Source organism: Sparus aurata, chromosome 9 (genome assembly GCF_900880675.1).
Source record: "Sparus aurata chromosome 9, fSpaAur1.1, whole genome shotgun sequence".
Classification (NCBI taxonomy): Eukaryota; Metazoa; Chordata; class Actinopteri; order Spariformes; family Sparidae; genus Sparus; species Sparus aurata.
Genome location: NC_044195.1, coordinates 15,705,241 through 15,733,012, shown reverse-complemented (window position 1 = coordinate 15,733,012; position 27,772 = coordinate 15,705,241). Strand labels below are relative to the sequence as shown.

Here is a 27,772-nt window from a genome sequence, read left to right as displayed (position 1 = left end):
GGATTGCCCTCCAAGATGATTAGCTCTCTGTTAGCCTGTTAGCCCCCAAGAACGACCGGTACTTCAGCCTGCTTGCGCGTTAGCATTCACGGGAGGGCGAGGATGCTAAGTGTTAGAGGCTGATTAGCTGGGATGTGTGAAATCAGACAGAACCGGCCTGAGTGCAGACGCCCATATCCTCCCCTGACCCACTTCTCTCACTCGCTCTGGTTCTTTTACTTAATATGCCTGCTGCAAACAACTCAGACTAACTTGGTGCAGGGCGCTCAAGGCCACGCTTATTCAGACGGCATCCGGAGGTGGGTCAGGAGGACCGGGACAGGGACGGGACGGGTGAGAGAGAAGAGAGAAAAAGAAATGCATCCAGCTACACAGTTAGCATGTGCGGGTAAGGCAGGAGCAATATTGTTGTGGGGTTTTTTTCACCCAGTGCAACAGTCTTCACCACATCTTTCATTCAATTCAAGCCCGTTTCCTGTTACCATGGTAACATATCTCTCCCTTCTTCCCAGCTATCCCTTCTTTCCACCTCTTCTCTCTCATTCATCCTGCCTTTACTTCAGCATAAGCTACATCAAACAGTGTGTGTGTGTGTGTGTGTGTAAAGATAACTGCTAAGTTATTCAATGAAAATGTGGCGCAACAAGACATGATTCATGGGCCGGCAAATCACGCAACGTTTTTTTTATTATCATTCCTCAACTTTTTAATCGTGCACGCTGTTACGCTGAGCGCTCACGGACTGTTTTATCTCACATCACGTTGAGGAGAGCGGGTGCAGGATATCGTTCGAACTGTTAGCTTAAGACGCTTTTTACTCTTTCTCTCACACACACATGCACGCACGAGCGCAGAGAGAGACGTGGCGGGTTCGACTTTGCTGCAGTGGATGTGTCGTCGGTTTCTTCACAGTGACATTGGTGCTGAGTTACAGTGCTAATGAGAACTTTAATGTCACCCACACACAGACTCCTGGCAGACAGATTAGAGCCGTGATTACACTGAGCCCCATGAAAACGCATGAACACAATGATACACACACACACAAACACACACATGCGTGCATTACACACTCTCACACACGCCAAACAAACATAAATAGGGTTGAGGTTTCACGAGCGAGGACTTGTAGAAAGCATTGTGCGCTCCACTCACGATCTCCCTCTTTCTCTGCTGCACTTTGATGCAGCTTCAAGGGCGAGAGACACATACAGAGAGAGTGAGAGAGAGCGAGTGAAAGAGAGAGAGAGACATCCAGACAGGCAGTGGAGAAGAGGGGGTGCACCACTTGGAAGTTTTGGATCTGTTTTCGGCGCTGACCTTTATAAATAAGATTGTGTACCGGCCAAACGTCACGACCCACATTTCTGTTCCACACGACACTCCAAGCAGTGAGCTAACCAATGTAAGGCTAAACCAGGAGTGCTGACAATGATTTTACTAGTTAGGTAAGAAAAAGATTTGCTCCATATACAATGTTTCCCACATGCAAACATTGATTCCATTTTAGCTTTTTAGCTTCACAACTCTGTGCTTCTCCTCTACTTAGCTTTAGGCACAAAAAACACTTGGTTGAGGTTAGGAAAACATCTTGGTTTTTCATTTCTGGTTGCCAAAAACACTCCTGGAAATATCCCCAGGTCTCCTTCAAAAGCACAGAGGTTTGATGCTGCAAAAGATGCATGGCGATTAGCCGGTTTTGGTCAACAATAAAACAGCTGGCGATGTCCCCTCTGGCTCAAACCTGCGGTCGCTTGTTTGGCAGCCTTGTGGCTTGCAATGTTGCAACCTCCTTCCCCTTCAACTCATGAAGTGAAAGCCCGCAAAGGGCATATTATCTGAACCTGATACGCCACATCTGGTACAAATCTCACATCAACGTCAGACGTATCTTTGGTTTGCAGAAACATAGTTGACATAATTAACAATGAGCCTCGCGAGATGGGTTTTTCCGGACAAGATTATAAATCATATTGCTAACGAAGAAAGTCAACTGAGCCGACACGTACCAAGTAAGAGAAACAGAATGGCAAGGCGAGTGTGTGCATTAAGGTGGACGCTTAAAGCAACTCTGTGGAGTAAGTGAGTAAGCAAGTTGATTTCTGATGCTCATTCTCACGCTGGGTTTGTCGCGACGACCCACCACAGGTTAACAATCATCCTGTGGGAAACACTGTTACATTTTTTGTCTTGGATCAGTTTGGAAACTGTTCAGAGATTTAATGCACACTTGACTCGATAAAAGAAAAACAAAAACTGAATAAAGTTAAATCCTGTTAACATGAAACTTTGAGCAACTGCAGCTAAAAAAAACCCAATGCAGGAGCTACACTCTTCAGCATGTCAGTTTTGGTCTAGGAGAGAGAACGAGAAAAAAGCAGCCAGTCACAGGTGAAGTGGTTTGTTGAAGAGATGTAGAAGCTGTAATTATGTAATTACGCCGAGGGAAGCCTTTTCTGTGTGGACACTGAAGAAACTGAGTGTGGCACCTGCTCTGATCCCCGCTGCTCACAGCAGCAGTTCCTCTACAGCATTAACTGTGTGTGCGCGTTAAGACTAGAACTTGATGGTATCTCCGCTATTTCAGATTACCTGACAAAAACACAAGAGCAGAAGTGTAAGGAATGGATTGAGCTGCGTGTGTTTATCTGCTCCAAATTATGGCATGCTCAGATAACTGGCTTACAGCACTAACATAACATTCTTTCCAAAGGCAAGCAAATTATATTTTTATGAGGAAACAAGGAAGTTTGGAAAAATACCTGTTCAAGACCGGAACATCCAGCCTGACAGAGCAAAGGTGCCAGTTTATCAGGCGAAAAATGTTTTCTGGTGTTTCCTCTGATGTCCTCCAGCTGCTCTGCCTCAACTAACTAACCTGTTATCCGGTGGCACTACTCAGCTGGCGATCTGGGTTTTGGGTACAACTGTCTTGCCTCGTCAGTGACATAATTGTTTTCAAAGGTACAATATGAAAGACTTCATACTCCCAACAAATAGAAGCGGCATATCACTAGAATAACTGCTAACTGCTGCTTACTGTATTCTTGTTAGCTCAGTTAGCCATGCAGCTAGCCTGACTACCTTAAGAGTGTTGGTGCTTACATCACTTGCCGCAGTGGCATTGGACTGATGGGGAAAAAGAGGTTTCCAGCCAGGGGCAAGCTAGTTAGCATGCCAACTTCAGCAGATCTTTCTGTAGCGATACACATTGATGTCATAACGTCAGAACTGTCATTTCTTCACATTTTTCTATTTCATTTTAGAATGTTTTAAAATTTCAATTCTTAGATTGCACCTTTATGTTGATTTTAGCTGTATGCAGCAAGATTACCAGAGCACAATTTCACCTCGGGGACAATAGAGTCATTCTAATATTAAGCTCTCTGAAATACAGATAGCTTTACTTGTTGCTAAAGTAACCGCTAACTGCTGCTACCTTTAGCTGCCGGTAGCTAGGTAGCTCATCTGGCATTGCATCTGATAATGTTGTTACAGACACCTGGGATTTGTATTTATGACTGTGATTTATGGTGTTCTGTTGGGGCGCCCGATTCCTACACAATGTTGCTTTAAGATGCCAGTTGAAGATAGAGTTTTCAACGTAGGCTACACAATGGATTACCAGCAAAAGTAATTGATAAACTCAACTTAGCTTAAAAAGCAAGATAATGTGGGTTTATCAGCTACACACACTTTTGTCCATGACAAAAAACGTGTTGATATTGCTGCAGATGGTTCAAAATCCACAGATAATCTCAACCTGCGCTACAGCGTCTGTAGCTAAGGGAGAAGAAAACAGCGAGCGAGAAAAGAGACAGAGAAAGAGGCAGACTTGATGCATCATGCAGGAAGGCAGAGATGATGTTATGGTGGGTTGGAGGGAGGTGAACGGAGGACTGATGAGGACAGAGGAAGAGATAAAAGAGAGAAAGAGAGAGGCGAAGTAATTCAGTCAGCAACAGTCCTGCTGTCCTCTGCACAGGATATGACCCTCATCGTCCCCTATCAATCAATCATCATCATTTCCTATGCCAGAGTTGTGCTACCAGCATCTGTGTGCCTTGACTGAGAGCATCAATCTCTGACGGGAGGGAGGGGGGGTTGTAAGGCCAAGCCCCTATACACCCGATCACCAGCACTCCCCCCGTTCGCCCGCTCTCATTCCACATGTGTCCAGCCTCTCCATCCAAGCGTCATCGATATTAGTCAGCGGTCAATCTCGGACCCACCCCCCACCCTTTTGTCTTTTCTCACCACCTCATGTCTTCCTTTTTTCCTCTGACAACTCCACCTCCCAATCTCTCCCGTCCGAAAACTCACCCCTGCTTTCAAATGGGAAATCAATAAGTCCGTTTGTGAAAGTCGCCCTCGTTCTCTCGCTCTCTCTTTTCTGCTTACTCACACACACAGTCGCACGCACACGGACACTCACGCACAGACGCAGCCACATATACAGTAATGCGCCCTCCATCATATCCCACCAACACTGCCAAGAACACAAAAACAAATCATTAAATCCCAAATGTTAGATATTTGAAAAAATCCCTGTCGAATTCTGACTCCTTTTCATTCTGTCCTCTCAGAGACACTGCACTGCGACTGAAGTAAAACACACACACACACACACCTTCTGTATTATACTGTAGGAATGGCAGCACATTAAGCTCAGGTGCTGCAATGCATACCGGAAGTACCTGACACCAAGGACAAGAGGATACTGGACAAAACATTGAGCAAAAACATGTATTTACCAGCTGGAAGTAAAGACAACCGCATTTTTAAAAGGCGTATGCTGAAAATGAAGCATCGGGGAAGTGTTTCTTCAATTTAAACAGAGGTGGGGTAGTTAACTAGACGTGGATTTGCAAAAAACGACTGCTTTGCCATGAGTCCTCACTCTTCACCTTCACCAAATTTTGACGAGCAAGACAAAAAAGCAACAACAACAAAAAAAACGTTATCTTACTTTATTTATTTAAGTGTTTTCATATAGTATTTTTAAGTTCAACGAGAGAAAAGTGGTCGCTTCCCCACTTCCCCACCTCCACTGAAGAGCTGCGCTGAGTTTCTCTATGGGATAAAGTGGGTGAGACAGTCCTGAACGAGGCGAGGGAAGCCCCATGATTCACTGTGAGATGGACAAATTCTGGTTATGGAGAGGTCTTCACTTCACAGCTGGTCAAAAGATAAAGTATAAGTATCTCAGTGTTCATACATATGCTCAATTCTAGATGGCAATTGTAGCTTTTCTTGCAAAAAATGTGCACATCCTCCACTACGCTGGGGTTAGGGGAAAACCATGGCATAATCATAATTTGCATTAGATCTTTTGCGGGTTCGATGTTACCATCTTAACACCACCCTATTCAAGATATCTTTCAGTTACGCATATAAATCTATTCAAATATATTTAACTCTTTCAATTCATGGGTAGCTTGTCAGAGACCCTCTGGTTCCTTCAGGGATTTCCTTCCGTTGGGCAACTGGATTTTTTGCTCTCCAGAGAGCACAGCCCTATAACAGTGGAAGCTACCGTAAGAGTGCTAAAAGGGGGATATGAAAGGGTACTGCTGTAAATCCTGCCATAAAGAGAAAGGATGGGAGACAGCTTTATCCAGCTAAGAGCCAGCACAGGAGGATTAGGGCTACAGGGAGCAAGATAGGGAGAGGAGGAGGAGGAGGATGTGACGAACAGGGGCAGCGATTGTGTGATGGGTAACAACCTTGATAAAAGATGGAAAGAGGAATGGAAGGGACGCAAAAAAGGAAACGGGAAGGAGGGCAGGCAGGGAAACAAAGAAACAGGGAAAGGAGTGTGTGGAGAAAAGTGTCGGCACCGAGGTCAGACTCTGTGGGATTTCGGCAGGGAGACAATATCTAAATCGAAACACATTCATGCCCTCCAGGTTAGCGCGGAGCAAACACAGATGTACAGTGGCTGTCTGGACACCATAAAAAAAAGCTTAATTTTATGTAAAGCTCACCCCTGCTGTCTCACTGTGGGACTCTGAGCACTCAATTCTGTCGCATTAAAACTTACATAAAAGACTCGATCAGATGAAATGAAAAAGTCTCTGGCGGTGTTCCGTACAAAGGGTCAATCTTGCTTGACATGTAACATGACATTTGTTGAAATGGGAGGAAGGCAACCTTATGATTTTAGCTTGCAATAGATTTGAGGGCGTAGACTGAGGTATTCAACATCGTCTTACTTCGGTTTCACATAACCTCACTGACTATCAGATCCGCGTTATGTGAATGGACCAGTAGAGTGATGAACTACATGGACTGGGCTGGTTACTTCCATGACTGCGACACAGCGGATGAGGAAAAGCTACTTTTAACACAACGTTTCGTTAAATTGGTAAATCACTTTCTGTGATGTAGCTAACATGGAGTCAAACTCATGTTGCGGTGTTGTTAAATGAAAAAATAAATGAACGATGTAAAAAGTTCTCAAATGTTCCACAGCACAGACAGACACCAGGTCGGTGCATAGACTTGCATCAATACCCGATTGAGCCTTTAAGGCGGTATCAGAGGCTTTGGTAAAAGAAAATGTACAAGTGTGTAACCCCCCCTACCTGCTTTCTGTGTGTACATGCTGTAGTGCGTGTATGTCTGCCTTTGTTTAAAAAAAAAAAGCGAGGTGCTGCAGTGTCACCCGGGTGTGGGATCAAGGGAGAGGAGTTTCAGTTCCTCCTCAGCGCTTTTGAAAAGTCAATGACGGATGAATTATTTACAGAGAATCAGTCAGGGGCCGTCGCTGCCACTGTAAAGAAAAGCTGCAATGAAAAAGAGACAAACCAGGACAGGAACAGAGCACCATCCTCCACGTCGCACAGGGAGTTTCCACGTGGGCAGAAGACGGAGGAAGAAGAGTAAACAGAAGGATGAAGCTTAACCGTGGGAGAGATGGAGTAAAAGGATGAAGAAAGAGTGACACAGCTGCAGCTAACAAATGGCAGATGGGTGGCTGAGGACAAATGGACAAAAGGGCTTTAGACAAAGAGGAAACATTCGGCAGGTGGAAAACCCCTCCACCATCCATCCCCTTCACACACACACACACACACACACATACATGGCAGGTGAAAAACCATTAAGAAGAGGTGCCGATAAGACCCTCATCATCAGGTCAAGCTCCCCTCCATTCCTCTTCTGTCTTGCTTTGTTCCTCTTCCATGTTCTATCGGTACCCATCAATAACCCCTCTCTCCCTCCGCCCCTCCCCGCCCCCTCCACAATGAAATCAGTGTGGCAGGCTGGTGGAGGCGTTGGGTCGAGGATACTGCTAGCCAACTCACAGAATCCTTCAATCGGACCACCTAACGCACTGCAGGCCGCACAATACTTGGAGCCTGCATCACGCACCGGGAACAGCTCCTCAGTGGTGAGGTGGTTGCTAGGTGCCACTGGAGTAATGATGTGAATAATCAGCCTCTTTGGCTTCATAATTAGGCCTGTGAGGAGGACAGCACAAACTCATTTGCATCAGTTTGAATGGAGGCATTTAGTGTAGTACTGCCTCAACGCTTATTTTGTTTTTTGTTTTTTTTACGGCCCACCTGTAAAACACTTTTTTAAGGAGAAACCCAGGTAGTCACACACATAAACAAATGGCTAAAAACAAAGATTTTTTTTTAAAGTTTCAAATATCACACATGAACGGTGAGTGCAACCTTTAATCAGGCGCTCTGGAAACAGCCAGGAAACATCCAGTGTTTCTAAAATAAACAGACGCGGGGAAAAATTAATCCATCATGAGTGAAAACATTTAGATCATCAAAACAAAGTACACATTATTCACACGTATTATAAAACTAGAAAAAAGCCCAGTGCTCTTACTTCTGAGCGCCACCATTGGACTGAATATCAGGACTTTGCAGCTGGTGCTGAAACAATTATTTGATCATTGGATGAGGCAATGGACAGAAAAAAATTGGAACATTCTGTGTTTCAAACTCTCCTCCTTCTTTGTTGCTTTTCTTTGTCATAAAAAGTATAATGTTAAATTTAAAATGGTTTAGGTTTGAATAATACAGGCTATATAAATATATCACGTTTATTGACAAAATCGGTTTAGAAGAAAAACCACTGTGACTTGCAACATAGGTATGTTGCATAGCCCGACACACGTGGGTGAAAGGTCTGGCTGCACCTATTATCGTTCTGCCATAGTGAAAAGTTTTGGTCTGGTTTGTTTTTCTTTAAACCAATCATAAAACCCTTGGAAGATGAAAATAGTGGTACTTTGCCATTTTTGGGTGGCGAATCCTGGCTTTAAATCTGCTATTAATACAGTAAAAGAAAAGGTCAGCTCCAATCTGCTAGCTAGCTTGTTTACATTCATAGCATTAGCGACAAGGTTAGGGATAGGTTTACTTGCCATTGTCAGTGTGTAAGTTGCTAGCTCGGAGGTTGTAGGCTAGTTGTGGTTTCCCTTAGCGACAGGGACTTCAATAGTTGAAGAGGACGACACCCACGTTCAACATCTGGTGACGAGTTGCAACATATAAAATGAAAATGTTCCCTGGTTCAATTTTTCCACTGATGGACAAATGTGTTCAAAACAAAAACATGCTTGCTTTCCAGCTGTGGGTTAGTTGAGAAGATCAATACCACTCTCATGTTTGTACTGTAAATATTAAGCTCGATCCAAAAGTAACAAAACCCAACTACCAGCACCTCTAAAGCTCACTAACTGACGCTAACTAACGCTATGTCTTGTCGGTTTAACCAGCACAAAAGTTAAACCGGGAAAAAATGACTAACTGGCCCCACGCTGTCTGTCAGTCTGTTTGTTAAGCTAAGCTAATTGTCCCCTGTAGCTGTAGCTTCATGTTCAACTGACAAATCGAAATTGTCATCGAACTCTGAGCAGGAAAGTGTTTAATAAATTCCCCAAAATGTCAAACTATTCCTTTCTTTTCACTCTTCAGACTAAATTCATGACAGAAAACACAACATCCCACTATGCGATGCACTCGTCCATGCAAACATGTGCCCTCACTCAACATACACACACACACACACACACACACACACACAGACACATACACTCATCCATTGACAGAAACACTAGCCTGATTAAAATGGAGAGGATTAGGACCAGGTGCTCAGATAACTGTTTGTACAAAACCCAGAGAATACAGTATGTCAGGGGATCTGCCACGAGCCCATCATGCTGCACACATCGCTGGGTATTTCCTCTAATCTAACCATTCATTTGTCATTCTCCCTCTTCTTCTCCCTCGGCTCCCTACACCTGGTGGCTGTCAGCCTCTCCCCTGTGTGTGAGGTGTTGTTGGTTTTGCTATAATGTGCCGTGTATACCTGCAGTGTGAGTTGAGAGACTGCATGTACGTGTGTCTGCCTTCCCTCGCTGTTCTGCTCAGCTCTCTCTCTGAATCAGGACATGCTGTGAGTGGCTGATGATGATGATGACTCAGTAATGTGAGAATGTCACCAGAGTCTGGGAACTGTGACTGGTTTCTATTTCTCTGCCAGTGATGCTCAGACTGTAGCTTTCTCAGCACAACTGCTGCTGTCACTTTCTTTTTGTTCTCGTAGTTCGCGTTCCTCATTTCAAGTGTCTTTTGTGCAGGTGAAATCCAGATGCAATTCTTACTAACTCTACTTTTCCGCCTGATCCTAAATTTGTTTACTCAGACTACACGCTTAAATTATGGTCAGCAATAATTCAGTCCATTCAAAAGATGGCAATGCATCTGAAGCTACTTCGCTAAAAAACAAATAAAAACACCTGGAGAAGAATAACTTAGCATCCTATCTAGGGGCTAACATCCATTAGCTAGCACCGACACATAGATGACTCACCTGGACTTTGACAAAGGTTTTGCCCGTCATTACAGGCTCTCTCTCCCACCGCTTCCTCACCGATAATAGATCAATGCTCTTTCACCCACGCAGATCATTCAGTGGGTCCATTGATCGGGTTCAGATAAAGGCCACGGCAGCATATAACATTTGCTGGAATTGCTTTCCTGCTTTCATCCTGAAATAATAAAAGCTAATTCCCGTGTCATTTTTGTGAAATGTTGACATGGGATATGCTCTGTGAGCGTGCAGCTTACTGACATAATTACACAACAGGCGTCTTAGACAGATGGACGCATTGTTACCTTTTCGAACGGTGTTCATTTAAATCTTTTTGACGACAATTAATTTTTTATGGTATTTGATAGCATCATTCATTATCAAATCCATTCTGCTTGCTTATTGAGAGAATGCAGTAATTAATTAATTCCATACCACATTTTCACTGTGCCCTAGCATCCTGGCTAATGTTAGCTAGGCATTGATGCCCACCATTACCTGGGCCAGCTGAGTTAAGGTAGGTATATATATATATATATATATATTTGTATCAAAGGCCTGTGCCACAAAGTGATGAATGAATTAGCCATCAAATCAATTTGTGTACTTTCAGATTCTTCAGATATGTGGTTCAGGCCCACTTCATATGAATGAAATTAAAAAACTACAAAACAAACTACACATCAAACTACTGATATGAGTATCAGACCAACTGCACTTGAATGTGGGGAATAACTTTTCCGGGGAAGAACATCCAGACCACCATTACATTGTTCCACCCACATTTTAAATACTCTGTGCGCCCTAGCTGTCTGTGGTGTAGCTATCTGCTCTATGAGAGATGCATCATGGGTAAGCGTCAGTGGGAAGTCCATGGTTGACCATTTCTCAGCCAACCGCAAAGTATGACTGTTTATCATAAGCTGTGGTGAGCAATATTTTCTATCAACATCCATGGAAACTAAAAAGATAATGAGTCTTGAGCATTTCCCAAACCTTAACCTATTAAAGTGACGAGGCTCCATGGAATACAGATGAACTAGGATTTGTTAAGAGCCAGAGTGCTGCCTCATAAGTCGAGCTGCGGGGAATAAAGCACCCTGCAATTCATGCATGTTAAGCAGGCAGTGGATGGAGATTTGTGATAGAACAGGCTTGTTTAAGATGAATCCCTTCTCGCCTGGTGGCTGCAGACGGGGGAGGTGACAAAAAGCTACAGTCAACTTGGACGGTCTCCAGCAGCGTCAGCGGTATATACAGGAAGTAACATCCACATTGATCAGATCCTGATTGAAAAAAAAGGCACAATCTTTTACCAAATCTAATTGCTTAATCATCAGTGATGCTTATGTTCTGCGTCATAGACCACAGGAGCAACACTCTTTGATTGGAGATTCTGGTGTGTTATGCTAGTAGCAGTAATTTGTGTGAGCTTAAAAAACATTCACAGAGACGCCCAACCTGGATCACTGACCCAAAGTTTAATCAACAACCTGAGAATAAGACTCAACTAGGGTTGGACAATGTCTGCCAAATTGGCATACGCTAACACCGCCACAAATTCAACTGAAAGTCTTGGGTTTGCCTTCCTGAGCTGGTTCAAAAAGAAAGTGATAAGCAGGTCATGGACATGTTAACTTAAGTGCACTGAGCAGCAACAAACTTATTTTCTTTTCTCTCTCACATCGCAAAAGCAAAGTTTTCCCAGTTAAAAAAATTTCATTTTAGACTAGCCACAAGCAGAAATGAGCTACAAATGTCAACTAAGCTGACGTCTTTCTAACTCATCACCCTCAGATTTTTCTTGGATGCAGTCCAACCAAAACCTGCAAACACATCGTGATAATCGTGACAGTTCACTTATTCAACCCCCTTTCATTCAATTTTCGGCACTGAAGTTTCACATCAAGACCCCGTTCACCTCGAATTCATTCATAATTCAGAGGCCTTTACCTCGGCAGGAGGCCGTGAATGCGACGTTCTGTTCTATTCACTTTATTGTCCAATGTGAACACCATTAAACAGCTTACAGATCATACTCTAAAAATAGTGTCTAAATAGCACGTACTTGCACTCCCTGCTTTATAAATGGCTTCCAAAGAGCTGCCTCAGTGAAGTTCTGATTAAATGGGTTCCATTTTTATCAATGATTCATCCCATTGACAGGCAGTTTTCTATCCCTTTCAAACAACAAGTCGGTGTACGGATTAATGTCACGGTGAGGCGCGAGAACTGAATTAACCCATGCCTCTCAGCAACAAAGGAGAACTCAGACCCGAAATGTGCGGCAGTTCTGGGCTGTCATGGTGGCAACGGTGTGTCTCGGATGGTTTGTGTTTTGAAACTGGTCTTTTTGCATTATGGTTTTGTTAATCCACTGATTTTTACGTCTCCAGGGTTTAATGTCAGTAATCAGTTATCAATAGCAGCCATTTCCGCTCTTTCAAGCCCCTTCTCTCTCTCTCTCTCTCTCTCTCTCTCTCTCTCTCTCCACTTTGTCACAGAAAATCAAAGCTAACACATCACCCACTCATCAAATCATTCAACTAAGATGGAGGAGAGATGCGACAGAGAACAAGTGTGCATTTGTAAAAGTCATAATTTGTTTATGTCGCAGATCTGATCGAATTGGACGTAGTAAAAAAAAAGGACTCGATGCAACTTTTATCTTATTATCAGCGGAGATGAGTTTTGGCCCCACGGTGACTGGCTGGATGCGTGCGGCTTGTTCCCGCACACAGTCACACACACACACGCACGCACACACACACACACATGCAAGCATGGACAAGCAAACACACTGTTGACCTAAACGGTACCCACGCTTCTCACCAGGCAAGCGGGACAGTTCGCCTCCATACATATTAACTGAATAAGGGGCTGAGCCTTTCTTTTATTTTTCTGCAGGGAATAGGGAGGTAAATTATATGGAGGGAGAGAAACGACTGTGGCTGTGTTGATCGGAGCCGAGGCCCAAGGCAGCGAAGGAGGGAGCTGCCCGGTCTCATTGTGCTGCGTAGACAGGGAATAGAGGACGACGAGGAGGCGTTTCCATGGGAGTGCTGCTGTGTTCTTCTCGAAACAGACACATTCCCTTATCTCCTGCCTGGGGAGAAACAAACACTGGCAGCTCATATGAAGGGGAGTTTCCCTGGATCTGTTTGAGCTGCATCGAGAAGCAACAGAGCCCTAATTGAATTTGAGGGAGAGAGAGAGAGAGAGAGAGAGGGAGGGAGGGAAGTGCAGGACTTGCAGCAGGGCCATGCGGTCGGTGTTGATAGCAGAGCAATCTGTACATTATGTGTTGTGTCAATGCCGACCTTCGTCTAATCTACATACTGTAAAACAAGCTGTCAGTTGCGGCAAAAAAAGTGCAGTTTAGCACAACCGTTAGTAGTGAAGCAGGAGGCGTTAACATACGCTGAGTCAGTATGTCTTTCATTGTGGTACTACCTCTAAATGTCTACTTAACACAAACTGTGATGATACGGATAACAAATATAGTGCTTATTTCATCTTCTCAGTCAATTTGAAGATGAAATATGAAATATGTTATTTACATAGATACTGTATATTTATACTATAAAATATATATATACTGTTTATTTAAGCCATGCTAGCAACAGTCGATGGAAACGTCAGCCTGTTGATTAGAGCTGCAGCAATCACTCGATTAAGCAATGAGTCGGTCAAAAAAGTAATAATCACCAACTGTTTCGGTAGTTGCTTGATCATTTCAATCAGAAACATGTCAAAGATTTGTTGGTTCTAGCTGCGTAAATATTAGGATTTGCTGTATTTCTTTGTCATCTATGCTAGTAAATGAAGAGTCCTTTTGATTTTGGGCTGTTCATTGAAGATGAGACGAGCATCTCTCGCAGCTTTTTGACATTTTGTAGACCAGACGATTACTGATTAATCAATTATGAAAATAGCTGTTGGTTGCAGCCCTACTGCCGACTGGTAAGTTACGTTTTTCTACGCATAGCGCTATGAAAAGATTGAAATTGTGTAGACCTTTACCTTTACCATACAAGATGGGAATGGTGGAATTGTTTTCCAGGGTCAAGAATGAGCTTTCACTCTTATCTATAATCTGCTCCGAAATTTGAATGAAATTTGGATGAATTATAATCCCATTACTGAGCCCTAATTTTTCACAATAAGGTCAATATTTGAAGGTGCAATATGTAAGATTTATTGTTCAAAACATTCAACTATTAACTAAAATGATCGACAGAATCTGAAGAAGCAACAGTGTTGACGATATGTCAAAGAGATCGTCTATGTAATGTAAACCTCTTTCTCCAAACGGTCCAAAGCTCCACCAGTCCCCTGGCTAACTCCGCTAAAATGTTACATTATTTACAGTCCAGCCTGTATAAAATGGATACAGTCAACACCAGTAAGCAGCCATTCTGCTGATATGCTGCCCCTATTTGTTGGCTGTGTAAATTCAGGATGGCCAGTTCTTACGTATTGCAACTTTTTGGTTAAGTTCTAGGAGCTCCCACCTCCCAGAGCTACTAGCATGACTGTCCTGTTTCTGCTTGCTGTATTTCTGTGCTTCCCCCCCCCCAATCATCTCTGACCATCTGCTTCCTGGGGTGTTTGTAATTCTGCTGTATTTAATGGAAAACACAATTGGCCTCTCCCCTAACTGCTGAGTTAAAACATAAAGCTAAACAGCTAAATTAAATAGGGGCTCAAGTGAATAGTCTTGTAGGAATGGAGAGAGTGATCGAGGAGAAAGGTGATTGAATAAGCAGAGGGGCCAGAGAGGCTGGGTGAAGGAGCACACGGTGGGATCTGTGTGGACAGGTCTGTAATTGAAGAGAAGTAAAGAGCCTTAACCTAGATCAGTATCTTTCACTCCGGCAGGAAGAGAGAGCTAAACACCTCCATGCAGAGAGACGGGGAGAGGAACTGAGGCCCCTGACGGGAAGTTAGTCTATAAGGAGGGGGGGGGGGGGGGGGGGGGGGGGGGGGGGGGGGGAGGTGATGTAGCGGCAAACACTGGACACATGTGTACGTGTGATGTTGGTCCCTCAGAGCTCCGACACAGATGGGAGGAAGACGGAGAGAAAGAGGATGCGAAAGTAGGCGAGAGACAATGACAGAGAGAGGGGGAGAGAGAGAGAGAGAGAGAGAGAGAGAGAGAGAGAGAGAGGAGATCAACATGTTGAGATACAGCCCTGGAGACAGAGCCACCAGAGAAGCAGAGAATTATGGGAGTGCAAATTAAATTACACCGGAAGGGACAGTCAGGTCTGGACCTGCAGGAAACACTGCACATGGGGCTCGGTGTGCATGTGTGTGTGTGTGTGTGTGTGTGTGTGTGTGTGTGTGCGCGCGCGCGCATGTTTGCATGTGCGTGTGCGTGTGTGTGTGTGTGTTTCTCTGTGATGTAAACAGGTACATACAGAGATCAAAAGGTGAAGAGCAGAAGTAGGAAAGAAAGAAAGAAAGAAAGAAAGAAAGAACCTCTACTTAAAAAAACAAACTCGGATCAAACTGTCTAAACTACGCAGTGCCGATAAACTATAAACCAAAATTGTGTTACTACGCTGCCTACTTCTCCCTTAAATGTTTTCAGAAACATATGTTAGCATACTGTTAAGCTGAGGTGGCCGCCATATTGTTTTATTGTTTATGAACTGTGAAAGGGGAGGCTGACAAAACTCTGATCAAAACGTAAAACCAGACAAATATTAACCCCGATCTTGTTCACTATCCATTTCTCACCTAAAACATTTCCACATTTTAGTGTAGCGTTTTGCTGTAACACAATTGAGGAATGTCACAGCAATAATTTTCTTTTTTCTCTGTTCATGTAGCATCAATTAAAAAAAAAGATTGTTTTTTCCTATATAAGATACATCAAAGTCAAATTTCTGCATTCAAAAACCGAGTTTTCTGCTTCAACGTATCGTTACAAAGTAAATGTCGATTGATATAGAACAATGGAACCATCTGCGATTGCATTGGGTCCCTATAAACCTCGCTGTCACCATACAGTTTTACAGTCTTCGCCAGGGAGGAGGAGGGTTAACCGGTGATCCATCTCTGTTAGAGGCAAAATCATCGAGTGAACTCCTGTTTGGTCTTGTTTTATCAGCAAAAAATTGCTTAAAGTAGTATCAAAGGTTAAAGTGCTTATCATTCAGAAAGATTGTACCTGTCAGTAAGCACAGTTCGTTTGCAAAAGTTACGATTTTTCCTATATTAATGTTTTATGCGGCGTTCCGACTTTTTTGGAATCAAGGTTGTACAACATTAAAAGTCCACCTGATGAGAAAGTGGATTTCTGAGTCTCGTTGGGATTGTCGGTCGGGTCGACCGCCATCCTCAAGCATCCGTATCTGAAGAGCTGGGAGTCTTACTAGTAGGACCTTTAACTGAGCAATTCATATGTCCATAATGGAAACACTCAGTAATAACACAGGCCAACATCTTATTGAAAGTGGATGGTAAACAAAGCACTTCTGAGTATTTCTTGCAAAGTGACGATGGCAAGCCTCTCTTTGAATTTGCTGTTGATATGAGGTTTGACTACTGAAGCAGATCTAGCCTTGAATTCATTTTAATTTTCAGCCAGACACTGTGCTATACATACAGCTCAGCTAGTGGGACCCAGCTTTCTCAAAAAAATGGATCATCTTTGTGACAATTTGCATATTAGGGTGTCCCACAGCCTTTCAAGTGTCCATTGAAGTATATTTAGCGAAACTTCACAATCCCTTTTGGAATCCCATCCTTCAGCTGACTCATAGGGAACTCCAGTCGTCGAGTGAAGTCTGGTCGTGTTTTTATGTTAACTTTGCAGAATGATGTTTGATTCTGTTTTGTGTTTGTAATATTTGCTTCACTCACACCAACCAAATATCCAAAGACATAAGTGTCTCTCCTGTTTTCTAGTGAATATTGATTGATTTCCCTTCTCTAGCTTAGCTAACTGGCAAACTCTCGGAACACGTCTTTACTCTAGCAGTAAACAAGGCAGACGCGGTGCCATGCAGCATCCTGATGAAAACTAGCTGGTTTGAATGATGATGACACCTTCAGCTTACATCTGTCCGTGAAGACCGGCTGGCTAGTTACGTCTTATCATGTGTATCTGTGTAAATGTGTTGATATAGCCGCCTCCATTTGACAGTTTCCCATCTTCGACACCTCACTTTTTCCATTATTCCTTCTCCCTTCTTGTCATCTCACTGCACAGCACACGCAAACACCACGTGATTTCACATTTCCAACTCACTTGAACCATTTGAAAGGAGCTTCCCGGCAGCTGTTTAAAAATGTGGACCGAGAATTTACAAGAGCGGAGAGGTCTGAGATCAGAGAAATAAAAGAGATAAGAGCGAATCGCTGTAATTGTTGTTTCAAGCTGTCTAATGTCTTTTTGTTGTCCGGCAGAGTGCTTCTTCAAGGAGTACTGGTTTTGCGATGCAGGCCTGGGGTGCTGTGCTCTCACAAAGGTCATACGAACACTGAAGCAGATTAGCAATTCAGATTGGGCTAAAGGGGCTAAAAGGCTGCTGTAGCCCTGCCTGGGTCTGATTACATTAGCAAAGAGTAGGAGTGCAAATGCACACAGCTGATTAGATGGAATAAGAAGGAGGCGGCTATAAGATGTTATAGGAAGCGCATTCGAACACACACACACACACACACACACACACACACACGGTCTCCGACAAATGGGCAGGCACAACAATAAGGTATGACTCACAATAAACAAACATATAAACGGCACATGATTCCATTGTGAAGGTTTATCCTCAGTATATCCTCCCACTAACTATCACACACACACACACACACACACACACACATGGATTATCAGCACTCACAGCCCATCTGCCCTTGCACAACATCCATCTTGGAGAAATGAGTTTGGGCTGCAGGATCATTTGGAGGCGAGACTGCTTTTTGAGGTTGGTTCCCTCACCTGTCGTGGCGATGATGCAGCTGTCATTACAGTTCCTCAAAACCTCTAAAGGGGCACTATGTATTTTTTGGGGGGAAGAAATTTAAACTCAGAGTTGCATTATTTACAACATTAATGAGATGATAATACCACTGTTTTCTATAGATGAATAAACAAGCTGTTCTCAGGGGAAAATAAGGTCCCGAGAGAACTGTCTGAAGTTAGAAAGGTGGCAGGGTCCGCCACATGTAAACAAAGTAAGATAGTATGAAATAGTGTTGTCAATTAAGGTTCAGTTTGCTTACTCAGTCATGAAAAACAAAGAGAGTTTCCTCCCCAAAACTACATAATGCACCTTTAATGTTCAGGGGGAGGACACTGGTCAGGCTGCAGGGCGTCAAACTTTTAAAAATGTCTGATATGAAATGCATGTAGAAGCTAGACTCATGTCATGACCCCCACGCTGCATGTCTTCCATCTATCGGGTGGGTTCATGAGTTCCCGATCAAGTATGCGAGGAGGTGGGAGAGACGGAGAACATTGGTCTTTGTGCCAGCGAAGTCAACCACTTGACCACACTTCACTGCCAGCCAGACTCATTAAAACAGTGGATGTAAGCCAGAGAAATGAGCGTGTGAGGCTTTCTGCAGGGGCCTTCCTTCAGCACCACGGACAGCGAGCACCAGAGGGCACAGAGCTGAAGGAGAGACAGAGCCATCTGCAACTGTCCAGCGCACAACAAATGAAACAGACTGAAGTTCAATCCACCCAACGTGTCCCCGCCATGTTTCTATTACAGGCAAGTAACACAACACAGAGTTTGTCTGTAGTGCGTGCGTGTGTGCGTGCGTGTGCGTGCACATGTAGGTTATGCAGATGCTGTCCACATGCATAGCAGCCTGAGTGAGGTATGTGCTCAAAGACTGGCACGTTATTGGAGCAACAAGCAAACTGGGGACAATACAAAGCCTGGGATTAGGTGCAGGAATCACTTGTGTGCTATTAACGATATTGAAATGAGCACCACTCGTTGGCCCTCTCTAACCCTCGCCTCACAGAGCCAGCCTGGGCCCTTACTCCAAATGTCAAACGTCACTTCTTCTTCCACAGGGCACAAAGTGGTCCACGCTGGAAAGATTAGGCGCTTCGAGGAAGAGGAGCGGGTTTGGGGCGGTGGGTGGGGGGGGGAGTCTGCTGACCCGTCCTCCACTCTTCCTCATGTGGTGGTGCAACTGTGTGTTTGTGCAAAAGACCTGACGGGCCACTGCTGGCCCCCAAACTCTGCAACAACACAACATACCAATCTACTCAAAGATAAGCCCAACGGTTGCCATGACGACTGTGAACCCACCCCCTTAAACGCACTCGCGCGCGTGCACGACCCGGCCTCGTTAAGTCCTACCTTGCATTCCTCCATGCACGTCCTGACCGAGTATGCATCCGTCTCGTATTTCTGAACCAGCAGCTCAAACTCCCGGTAGTTCTTCTCCGCCTCCCGGTCGAGACTCTGATAAGCCCGGACGCACTCCTTGCACCCGTCCTGGTCCTCACCCGCGGTCATGCTCAGGGTGCAAGTCAAATTGCCCAGACTCGTAAACCCGTTGAACAAATCCAAAAGTGAGTAGGAATTACAAAAAGAAAGGTACAAATCGCTCAGATTCACGTACGCCGACTGTGTCCCGTCTCCCCCTCCACCGGAGAGGCCCGGACACACGGTCTCCGCGTCCGTGAAAGTAAAGCAGTCTTTGAACAGGCTGTCGGGGTGACAGGTGTCCATTCGCCACAGAGTAGAATTCCCTATAAAAATAACATCTTGCTCTCTGGCGAGACGGCGGGGGTCAGGTGGTGTTGTTGGGGTATGGTGTCGGTGGAGGGAGCTGGAGTACTCGCCCATGTCCGTAAATGCAAGCAGCCCCTCGTCCGGCCGCTTGTCTCGGGTCCGCGTCAGTTTCGCCTCGGCGCAGAACCACAAGTGATCAGAGAGCAGGACGGTGATGAAGAGCAGAGAGGCCAGCGACAGTCGCCATCTCTGGGCCCGCTCCGACTCGGTGAATGGCTTCTCGTTCTCTCGGGGTGCAAACCAGAATTTTAAGCCTTCATCATGCTGCCGACGCATCCAAGCACCCCTGGTCATATTTTAGGAAAGTGCTGCCCTGGCCGACTCCACCGCGGGGGCTGCTCTGCCACAATACTCATTGACTTGAGGGGAGATGGGCTCCGGTTGGTTCTCCTCTGTTAGCGGTGGGGTGCCGTGCCTCCGTCGGTCCAGGGCGCTCCTCTATCGCGCCCGCAACAATCGGTGCTATTCCGATCCAATTAGCGCGCCCGCACAGATTAAGCTTCGCGCTGCCGCATCCCGGTTCTCCATGGCTCTCCGGGGGGAAACGGCGTCCTCTTTGACCGCATGCCCCCCTTCTCCCGACCGTCCCTCCCCGGGTTTGTTCTCTCGTCGGGGGCGCAGGGAGACCAGCTGTTGCGAGCCTCTCGGTACTGATGCTGCGCGTCTGCCGCCGTTCGCTTTGCAGATTCACTTAAAGGAGAGCGACGAGCGCTTTCGATGCACGCAGGCTGGTGTCTCTGTCCCGTACCTGGGCGGAAAGCCTAGAATCATTTCTCCCGTTGGCCATTGTCATCTTGGACCGCGGTTAAGTTGCCGCCATGTTCGTCTTGAAACACTTTTTCGGAGAGCTGGGTCTGTTTGCGTCATCTCCATCCTTGCGATAGCTCCATCGTTGCGCAGTGGCGGAGCAGCTTATTACCTATGTGCACTGCACACACAAACACACACACACACACACACGAGGAGGGAGAGAGAGGGGGAGCACAGGCACACATAAAGGTGGTTAAAGGTGTTTTGACTAGCCACTCTGCTCCTCATGGGTACTGCAGGTCGCCAGGTGTTGTCTGCTTCGTTGGGGCACAAACGCACACTTTTAGCGACATCTTGCTTTTGGTGCAGGATAGACGCGATCTTCCATTCACAAGAACAACAATGCAGTTAAGACATCACACTCACTGTTTCCATAATTCATTGATCTGAGCCATTTCGGGCCGTTTGTCCTCAAGTTAGAGAGCTCTCCGGCTCAGGGGAACAGGGAAATTAAAGGAGCACTATGAAGAATTCAGAAACTAACGATTTTGATAGTTACAGTTCTAATGAGGTAATAATACAAACTCAGAAAAATATTTGTATTACTTAAGTGAATAAACAAGCTGTTCTCAGAGGAAAATAAGGTTCCAGAACACTGTTTGAAGCTAGAAAGGCGGCAGGGTCCGCCACATATAAAAAAGTACAACAGTATGAAACTGTGCAGTCCTTTAAAGGTGCACTATGTAGTTTTGTGGAGGAGATTTTAATCGGAAGAGTAAGATCTTCATGACTGAAAGTACAAAAGGACAACACAATTTCATTAAATAATAAACCTTGTTTATATGTGGCGGACCCTGCCACCTTTCTAGCTTCAAACATTGTTCTGGGACCTTCTTTTCCTCTGAGAACAGTTTGTTTATTCAGTTATGGATCCTTAGCATCACTTCATTGATATTGTAAATATTTAAACTCTGACTTTAAATCTCTTCTCGAAAACTACACTGTGCTGCTTTAAGGAAAGCAGCAGTGAAAGCAAGTCAGGCTTGAACCTGTGTACACGTGGAACGCAGCTGAACAAGCACAAGATGTGCGCGTGTAGGTGTAAACCATATCATGTACCTGTATCCGGTAGGGTCCAATCTCATCAGTGGTGTTGTGTTTGGTCAGTGTGTTTAAAACAAACACATGACTTATCGTATGGCCCTATAGGCGATGTGCAATGTGTGTGTGTGTGTGAGAGAGAGAGAGAGGGAGAGAGGGAGAGAGGGAGGATAGGTGGTTGCTCTTAGGGTGCTGAAAGTAAATTACAGTATTTATCCACATCCTTAAAACTACTAATCATTGTCAGCGTGCATGGCTTGGAGTGCCACCAAACAGACTGTTGCCTAATGTTAATGGGCTGTATACTGGGGATAAGACAAGAGATGATTACCTGATTAATTTGTGCTTAAGGCCACTCATTCTACAATTTGTTGTTGAGAGGGAAAAGTGTTCATCTAACACCAATCCAATTATTTTTAGTGCAGCCAGTGTACCTCTGCCAAATAAAAAAGAAAAAAAATTAATGCGACATCATATTGGACTGTAAGGGGAATTAAATGGAAACCTTCTGGATTTCAGCTCACCACTTGTGGAAAACTGCAGTTTATCCTGTCACACAGGTTCACTTTGTACAACTGCCCTCAAACACAACAAAAAGAGGTGTTTATTCCCTCTTACTTAGTTGATGCTTGAATTGCACCTTCTCCTGAGTGCACTCCACAGTTGTTTGAAGTAAAAAAAAAATAAAAATAAATGAATAAATTGAATCAGAAAGTCAGTAATGGAGAGCCATTTCTTTTGTGTCATCTGAGTGGTGGGAACAAGTCCTGTCAATAACATAATTTGCTGATAAATGTCAGCAGGTGTTCACAAAAGGAGATTCAATTTGCCCGATGTTTTTGAACCTCCCCGTGTTGAGATCCACCCATGATCCTGATGGTGCAGGGCCTGGATTTTTTATGGGTGGGAGCATGAACTGGATTTGAAACCGTGGACTCTGGCGTGGCAAACGTCTGTTGTGTAGCTGCTACGGCTGCTTGCATGCTCATCATTCATCACTCATTTCTCTCACATATTATGTCACTGCAGGATGCTGTGATCGAGCCTCGAGGGGAAAGGTGTCCTACTTCGGCTTGGATTGTTTAGTTTGACTTTGACTGAGGTGGCTCGATTTCATGCTCTGTCTTTGACCCTGCCTGCGGTGTGTTTGTGCATGTGTGTGGCTGAACCCCCCCTTCACCATGTTGGCAGGCATATGGCTATAGGGACCTGGCCAGGTGTCTCTTAAAACCATTTCCAAACCTGTGATTTTGATTGGCTCGAGCTGATCGCCTGACTTATGTCAGATCCATAGAGGTTGCCAATCAACAACATACGAAATGTGTGCGTTTGGCCTGGCAGAGGGTTGTCGGTTTCACACCAACCGCAACACTCTCCTACCTGTATCTTATTGCGTATGTGTGTGAGTGTGTGTGTGTGTGTGCGTTTGTGTGTGTGTGTGTGTGTGTGTAAAGGAGAGAGAGAGAAAGAGAGAGGAGGACTATGTCTGTGAGATGAATGTAGATTGCTGGCCCTTAAATCTGGAGCCATCACAGTAACAGTAAGGGCTGGCAGACATGACTCATCCTCGAGCCATGCAGGGGAACATGTGCAGGTGTGTGTGTGTGTGTGTGTGTGTGTGCGTGCGTGCGTGTGTGTGCTCTCTGGACATAGAGTATATGTGTAGAACTGATTGTGTTATCTCATTGCACTGATACAGTAGCTCTTGCTAAATGAGAGGCAATAAAAATGAAATCTAAAGCACAATGCAAAGTGCGTCATTCAATATCACAACTCCCATTGTACCTGTTCTTACACCCTCGTCCTGTCCGGCTTATCAAAAGGCACTGGAAAGTACATTTGGGCCATTCAGATGAGGATCGGCCATCTATTAATAAATGTCTGTCTAAAACTGTTTTGTAAACACATCCAAAATGAGCAACATGGAGGCCTCCTTTGCCCTTCCAGTACTCTGACTGAAACTTTTCGAGGGACTGATTCTGATTGAGTTCCAGTGATAAAAGTAATCTCGACCTCTGTTGTGTCTCTCGCGCAAAACAAGAAGCTCAGACTGAAGCTGACGGTGTTGGCCCTGTGTGTTTCTGTCAAAGTTTTTTTGACCGTTTACTGTCTTATCACTAAATGGAGAGAGGGTAAAGCCTGCACACTTGGGTGGGGGTGGCGCTTTTACATCCAACAAAGCTGCCAAACGGACAACTGGAGTTTGAGTCACACTGTGAAGGAGGAGTCGACAATAAACTTCCATCATAGTTGAGTAGTTAAACCGGGTGTTTTTTGAGGAGCTGTGCAACCTAACCAGAGTATAACCACGGTCCTGTGCCAAAAAAGAAATATAATAATTCAACTTAAGCAAAAGCAAAAAGAAATATAATAATTCAACTTAAGCAAAAGCAAAGTTGCAAAGTGGTGTGTGATGTGCACATAACCAGCCTCTCTTTCCATGATCTCACCATTGCAGTGTGTTTCCTCAGCTGTCAGCATTCCTGATGGAGGGAGACGGGGAGGAGATTGGACCCACTGACAATCAGAGGAAGAGGAGAATGGAGTGAGAGAAGGGTGACATGTGACATCAGCCAACTGTGCATACTTGTGTCAAATCCACAATCTTCACGCCTCCTCCGCACTGTGTCAGTTTGGAAATTAGCCCCTTTAAGTGCCTGTCACTGTATGTCTCAACATCTCTTGTACAGCTGGCTTCAAGATGCATGCTCTCAATCTTTCTCCTCTCCTCCTCTATTCTCACTTTTTTTCCACATTCCTGCCACCACCATCTCTCCGCATCCTTCCTCTCCCACTCAGCTGACCCCGAGCGACTCTTCCGATGTGTCTCTTCCTTAAGCTCTCGCTCAGCAGCAGCCCGTCTTCCTCCGGCTCTCAGTCCCCTTCTGCGCTTTCATCCTTCTGACGTCAGAGAGGAGAAGGAGACTGGCTCAGAGGCCCTGATTGGCCGGGGAAGACAACACCCTCAGCCCAGGCTTACTGTCCCAAGTGGATGTGCGGTATGAGGTTAGTGCATTATCCCGCTCAAGAACAACCTGCGAAGACATGTTTGTGTTCACATGTGTGTGTGTGTGTGCACAAGTGCACATACGTCTTGTGTTGATCCTGTGTGTGGTTATTCTGCAGCACTGGGTGTGTGCCACAGCGGTAATATCATTATTATTTGAAGGTGAAAGTCTATTTTTGACCTTTTTGACAAAAATATATTAACTCAAGGTCGATTAGCTTTCAAAGTCACCTTATCTCCATCAGCGTTATTAGTTTCATCATTTGTCATCATGTAACTTAAGTGTGGAAATCCAGTCATGTGGTGGTAGTTATGTAATAGTTATTGTCTAATGTAGAGTCTGTTTGTCGGTTGGTTTGTCTGCAGGATTAAACAACAACTACTGAACAGATTTCCATGAAACTTGCATTGAGGATGGGGCTCAGCCTGGACCAGACGGAGTTAAAATCCAGATGAAAGGACGGATACAGAAATTTTTTCCCACCTCCTTTACAATTGCAAGATGGGACATTATTTTTCGACATATATTTGTTAATTCCTTAAAACTGCATTCTTATAATGGCCAGCAGAGGGCAACTCTGCTGGTTTCAAAAAGAAGTTTGATTGTTGTGAGCCTATGAGAAAAAGAATCCTACGTCTCACTTGATTAACTGAGCAAACAGTCGACTAAACTCCCAATGAGTTGGTTGAACATGGTTTCAATTGCAAATTTCAGGTCTTCTCTGATACAGCATGCTGGATATTTTGTAAAATACTGTACATGGTAAAGCATGGTGACTGACAAGTGGCTACCGCAGCTTGATCTCATTCAGAACCAATCAGGATAGAGGTGTAGCAATGCGTTTCTTCCCACCTCATAGTCATTTCTGGTGCCACAAAAAAAGATAGTGATAACTGTAATTCCAAGCTCTTAACTTTAAACATATAAACACATATATTGTTTCAACCAAAGAGAAATCTATGAAAGCCAATGGCTGCCTGGCAGACAAAAACATTATGTATTGCACATTATGTATTGCGCATATCCGTCTCACGGCTGTAACGCAAATACTCAGCAGCAGTGTGATGTATAATGTTCCATAATGTGCATTAAATATGCAGGCTCACTGGTACGGTCCTATGTAAAGCAGTATTGGTTTAACAAATTGTTGGGACTATTCAATTGGTCACTGGAATCGTGGGGGATTAGGCCAATGATGGAGATACCATCATGCAGTTCACTTCAACCCCTCACCCAGCACCACCTCTGCTCCGCCTCAGGCTTTTACTCCTCTGATCGATTGACTCAACCCATTTCCTTTCCAGGAATCCCTCAGTGGCTTATCAACACAGCTCACTTTCCCAAGGACACTGCCTATTCCCATATCCATGCTGCTGGATTCCTGGCCTATATTCCCACCATGCAGTCTGGATGTGTGCGTTCACCCAGCCTCCAGCTTCAAAGGAAGAGTGCCTGTCAGGGAAGGCAGCTTTCACCCTGACAAGGAGACATGCAGAATACAAATACATAGCAGAGGAGACCTGTTTGTGTTAGACACAAATCTACTGATGACACTCCCTTGTATTGTGTATATTTTTAGCATTGTTTGACTAGTAACTTTAACAGTTTATTCATACCGTCTCTAAGCCATCTTATGATGTACATCTAATTTGAGATATTGTACAAACCACATTATTAAAAGCATGTAGTTCCAGAATATCTTCCAGGGATCACAATATTTCATAAAAAAAAACACTGTTGAATACATGCAAAAATGATTAAATGTGTTTGTGTATGTGTGAGCTGTGTTTGTGTCATCCCCTCTTACCCTGATGTTACATCACTAATGGCCCGAGACTGTATGTTAATGCTCTCACAGTCTCTACACCATCTCAAACACAGGGAATGATCGCTCTCTCTGGGAGAGGACCAGGAGGCTGGTGTAATCATAATCATAAAGTGAGTTTGAGTCTTCTTACTGTATTTCTAACAGCTTTAACAATTTAAAAATATTTTGTCTCTTTGAGCAGCAAGCGAGATGCTTTAAGTGCAGGATTTGTGATGTGAAATTGTCTCAAACGTCTGACTATAATATTTTTTAGGGTTGTGATCAGCATTATATTGTTGTTTCATTATAATGTTTGTAGCACAAATGTCTTAATTTTTAGCCATGCTAGTAGCCTGGCTCCAGGGTAGCATTGTCAGTCCATCAGTTGGACTCAGTCTGGATTGATATTTCAACAATTACTGGCTGATTTCACATGAAATTTTGTCTGGAAATTCATGGTTCCCAGATGATCAATGAATTTGGTGATCCTCTGACTTTCACTCAGCGCCACCATCAGGTCAAAATTTGGCTTGGTTAAACTAATGACATTTCCATTTGCTATTATTGCACTTTATAGGAGATGTTCATCCCTCCACGTCCATACTGTGAATTGCGAATTGCAAATTGCAAATTGCAAATTGCGAATTGCGCATGCGCGAAGCCACTGCTGGCTGGTTTATATGTAACATTTTGACATTTGTAGTTCTAAACATATTAAGGGTGTTTTTTACTCACTTTTTGTCTCTCCCACAACGTTATTCATCTCTCCTACAGCGTCCTTTACAATTAAATGCACATGACCAGTTATGCAAATTGGGTGATGACGTCACTAAGCGAATTCTAGTGACTTTTAGGATAGCCAATAGTGACTTTCCTTACTGAGGAGTTGGCAACAGTGAACATTAAATTGTTAAGCATATTACCATGCTAAACTAGCATGGTTTCTGGGGAAGTCACTGGAGGCCATTTTGGCTGTAGAAGCATGAGCTAATTGGGCTACTAATCAATAATAACAGTGTTGGCAATATTTAGTAGATGAAGATGATAAAAATGTATTCATTACTTGTTGTATAGTTGTATATTGCAATAATAATCTACTGTTGTAACAAAATCCCAGGGAACAGTCGGAGTGCCACGACACAGTATTTGGGACCCACTGGTCTACATGAAGTGGCTTTGACACAAAAGCAATTTCCATTGCTACAACATGTCTAATCAGAGATATATTTATACATTTCTGCCGAGATCTTGATTTCAAGGAGTGTCTTGCCAGAACCCAGGATCTGCTTCCTCCAGATGGAATAAGCAAGCTCCTGTAACATCAGCTTTAGGCAGAGCGTAAACAGCAGAAGGCAAGATTTACAGGAACTAAAGGGCTGAGAGTGACGCTCCACACTCCAGCAGAGAGAGCTGAGGCCCAGCCCAAAGGGGGTTTTGTCACCAAGCATCCCTGCTGTCAACATCAACCTGAGCTGGACCGACAGCACCTC

General features: G+C 44.3%; 1 protein-coding gene and 1 long non-coding RNA gene across 2 annotated transcripts in view; one reads left to right on the top strand and one right to left on the bottom strand.

Annotated features, from left to right (window-relative positions):
• The window catches only part of nalf1b (NALCN channel auxiliary factor 1b), a 96,471-nt gene extending 75,742 nt beyond the window's left edge, over positions 1-20,729 (bottom strand). The window contains exon 1 of the mRNA XM_030427760.1: positions 19,179-20,729. Within this exon, the coding sequence (XP_030283620.1) occupies positions 19,179-19,910 (732 nt within the window). The 5' untranslated portion in view covers positions 19,911-20,729. The remainder of the gene's footprint in view (positions 1-19,178) is intronic.
• LOC115587775 (uncharacterized) lies at positions 258-26,256 on the top strand. Its single transcript, XR_003985165.1, has 4 exons — positions 258-388; positions 23,939-24,094; positions 24,267-24,473; positions 24,841-26,256. It is a non-coding gene; the product is annotated as an uncharacterized LOC115587775 (long non-coding RNA).
• The last annotated feature ends 1,516 nt before the right edge of the window (positions 26,257-27,772 follow it).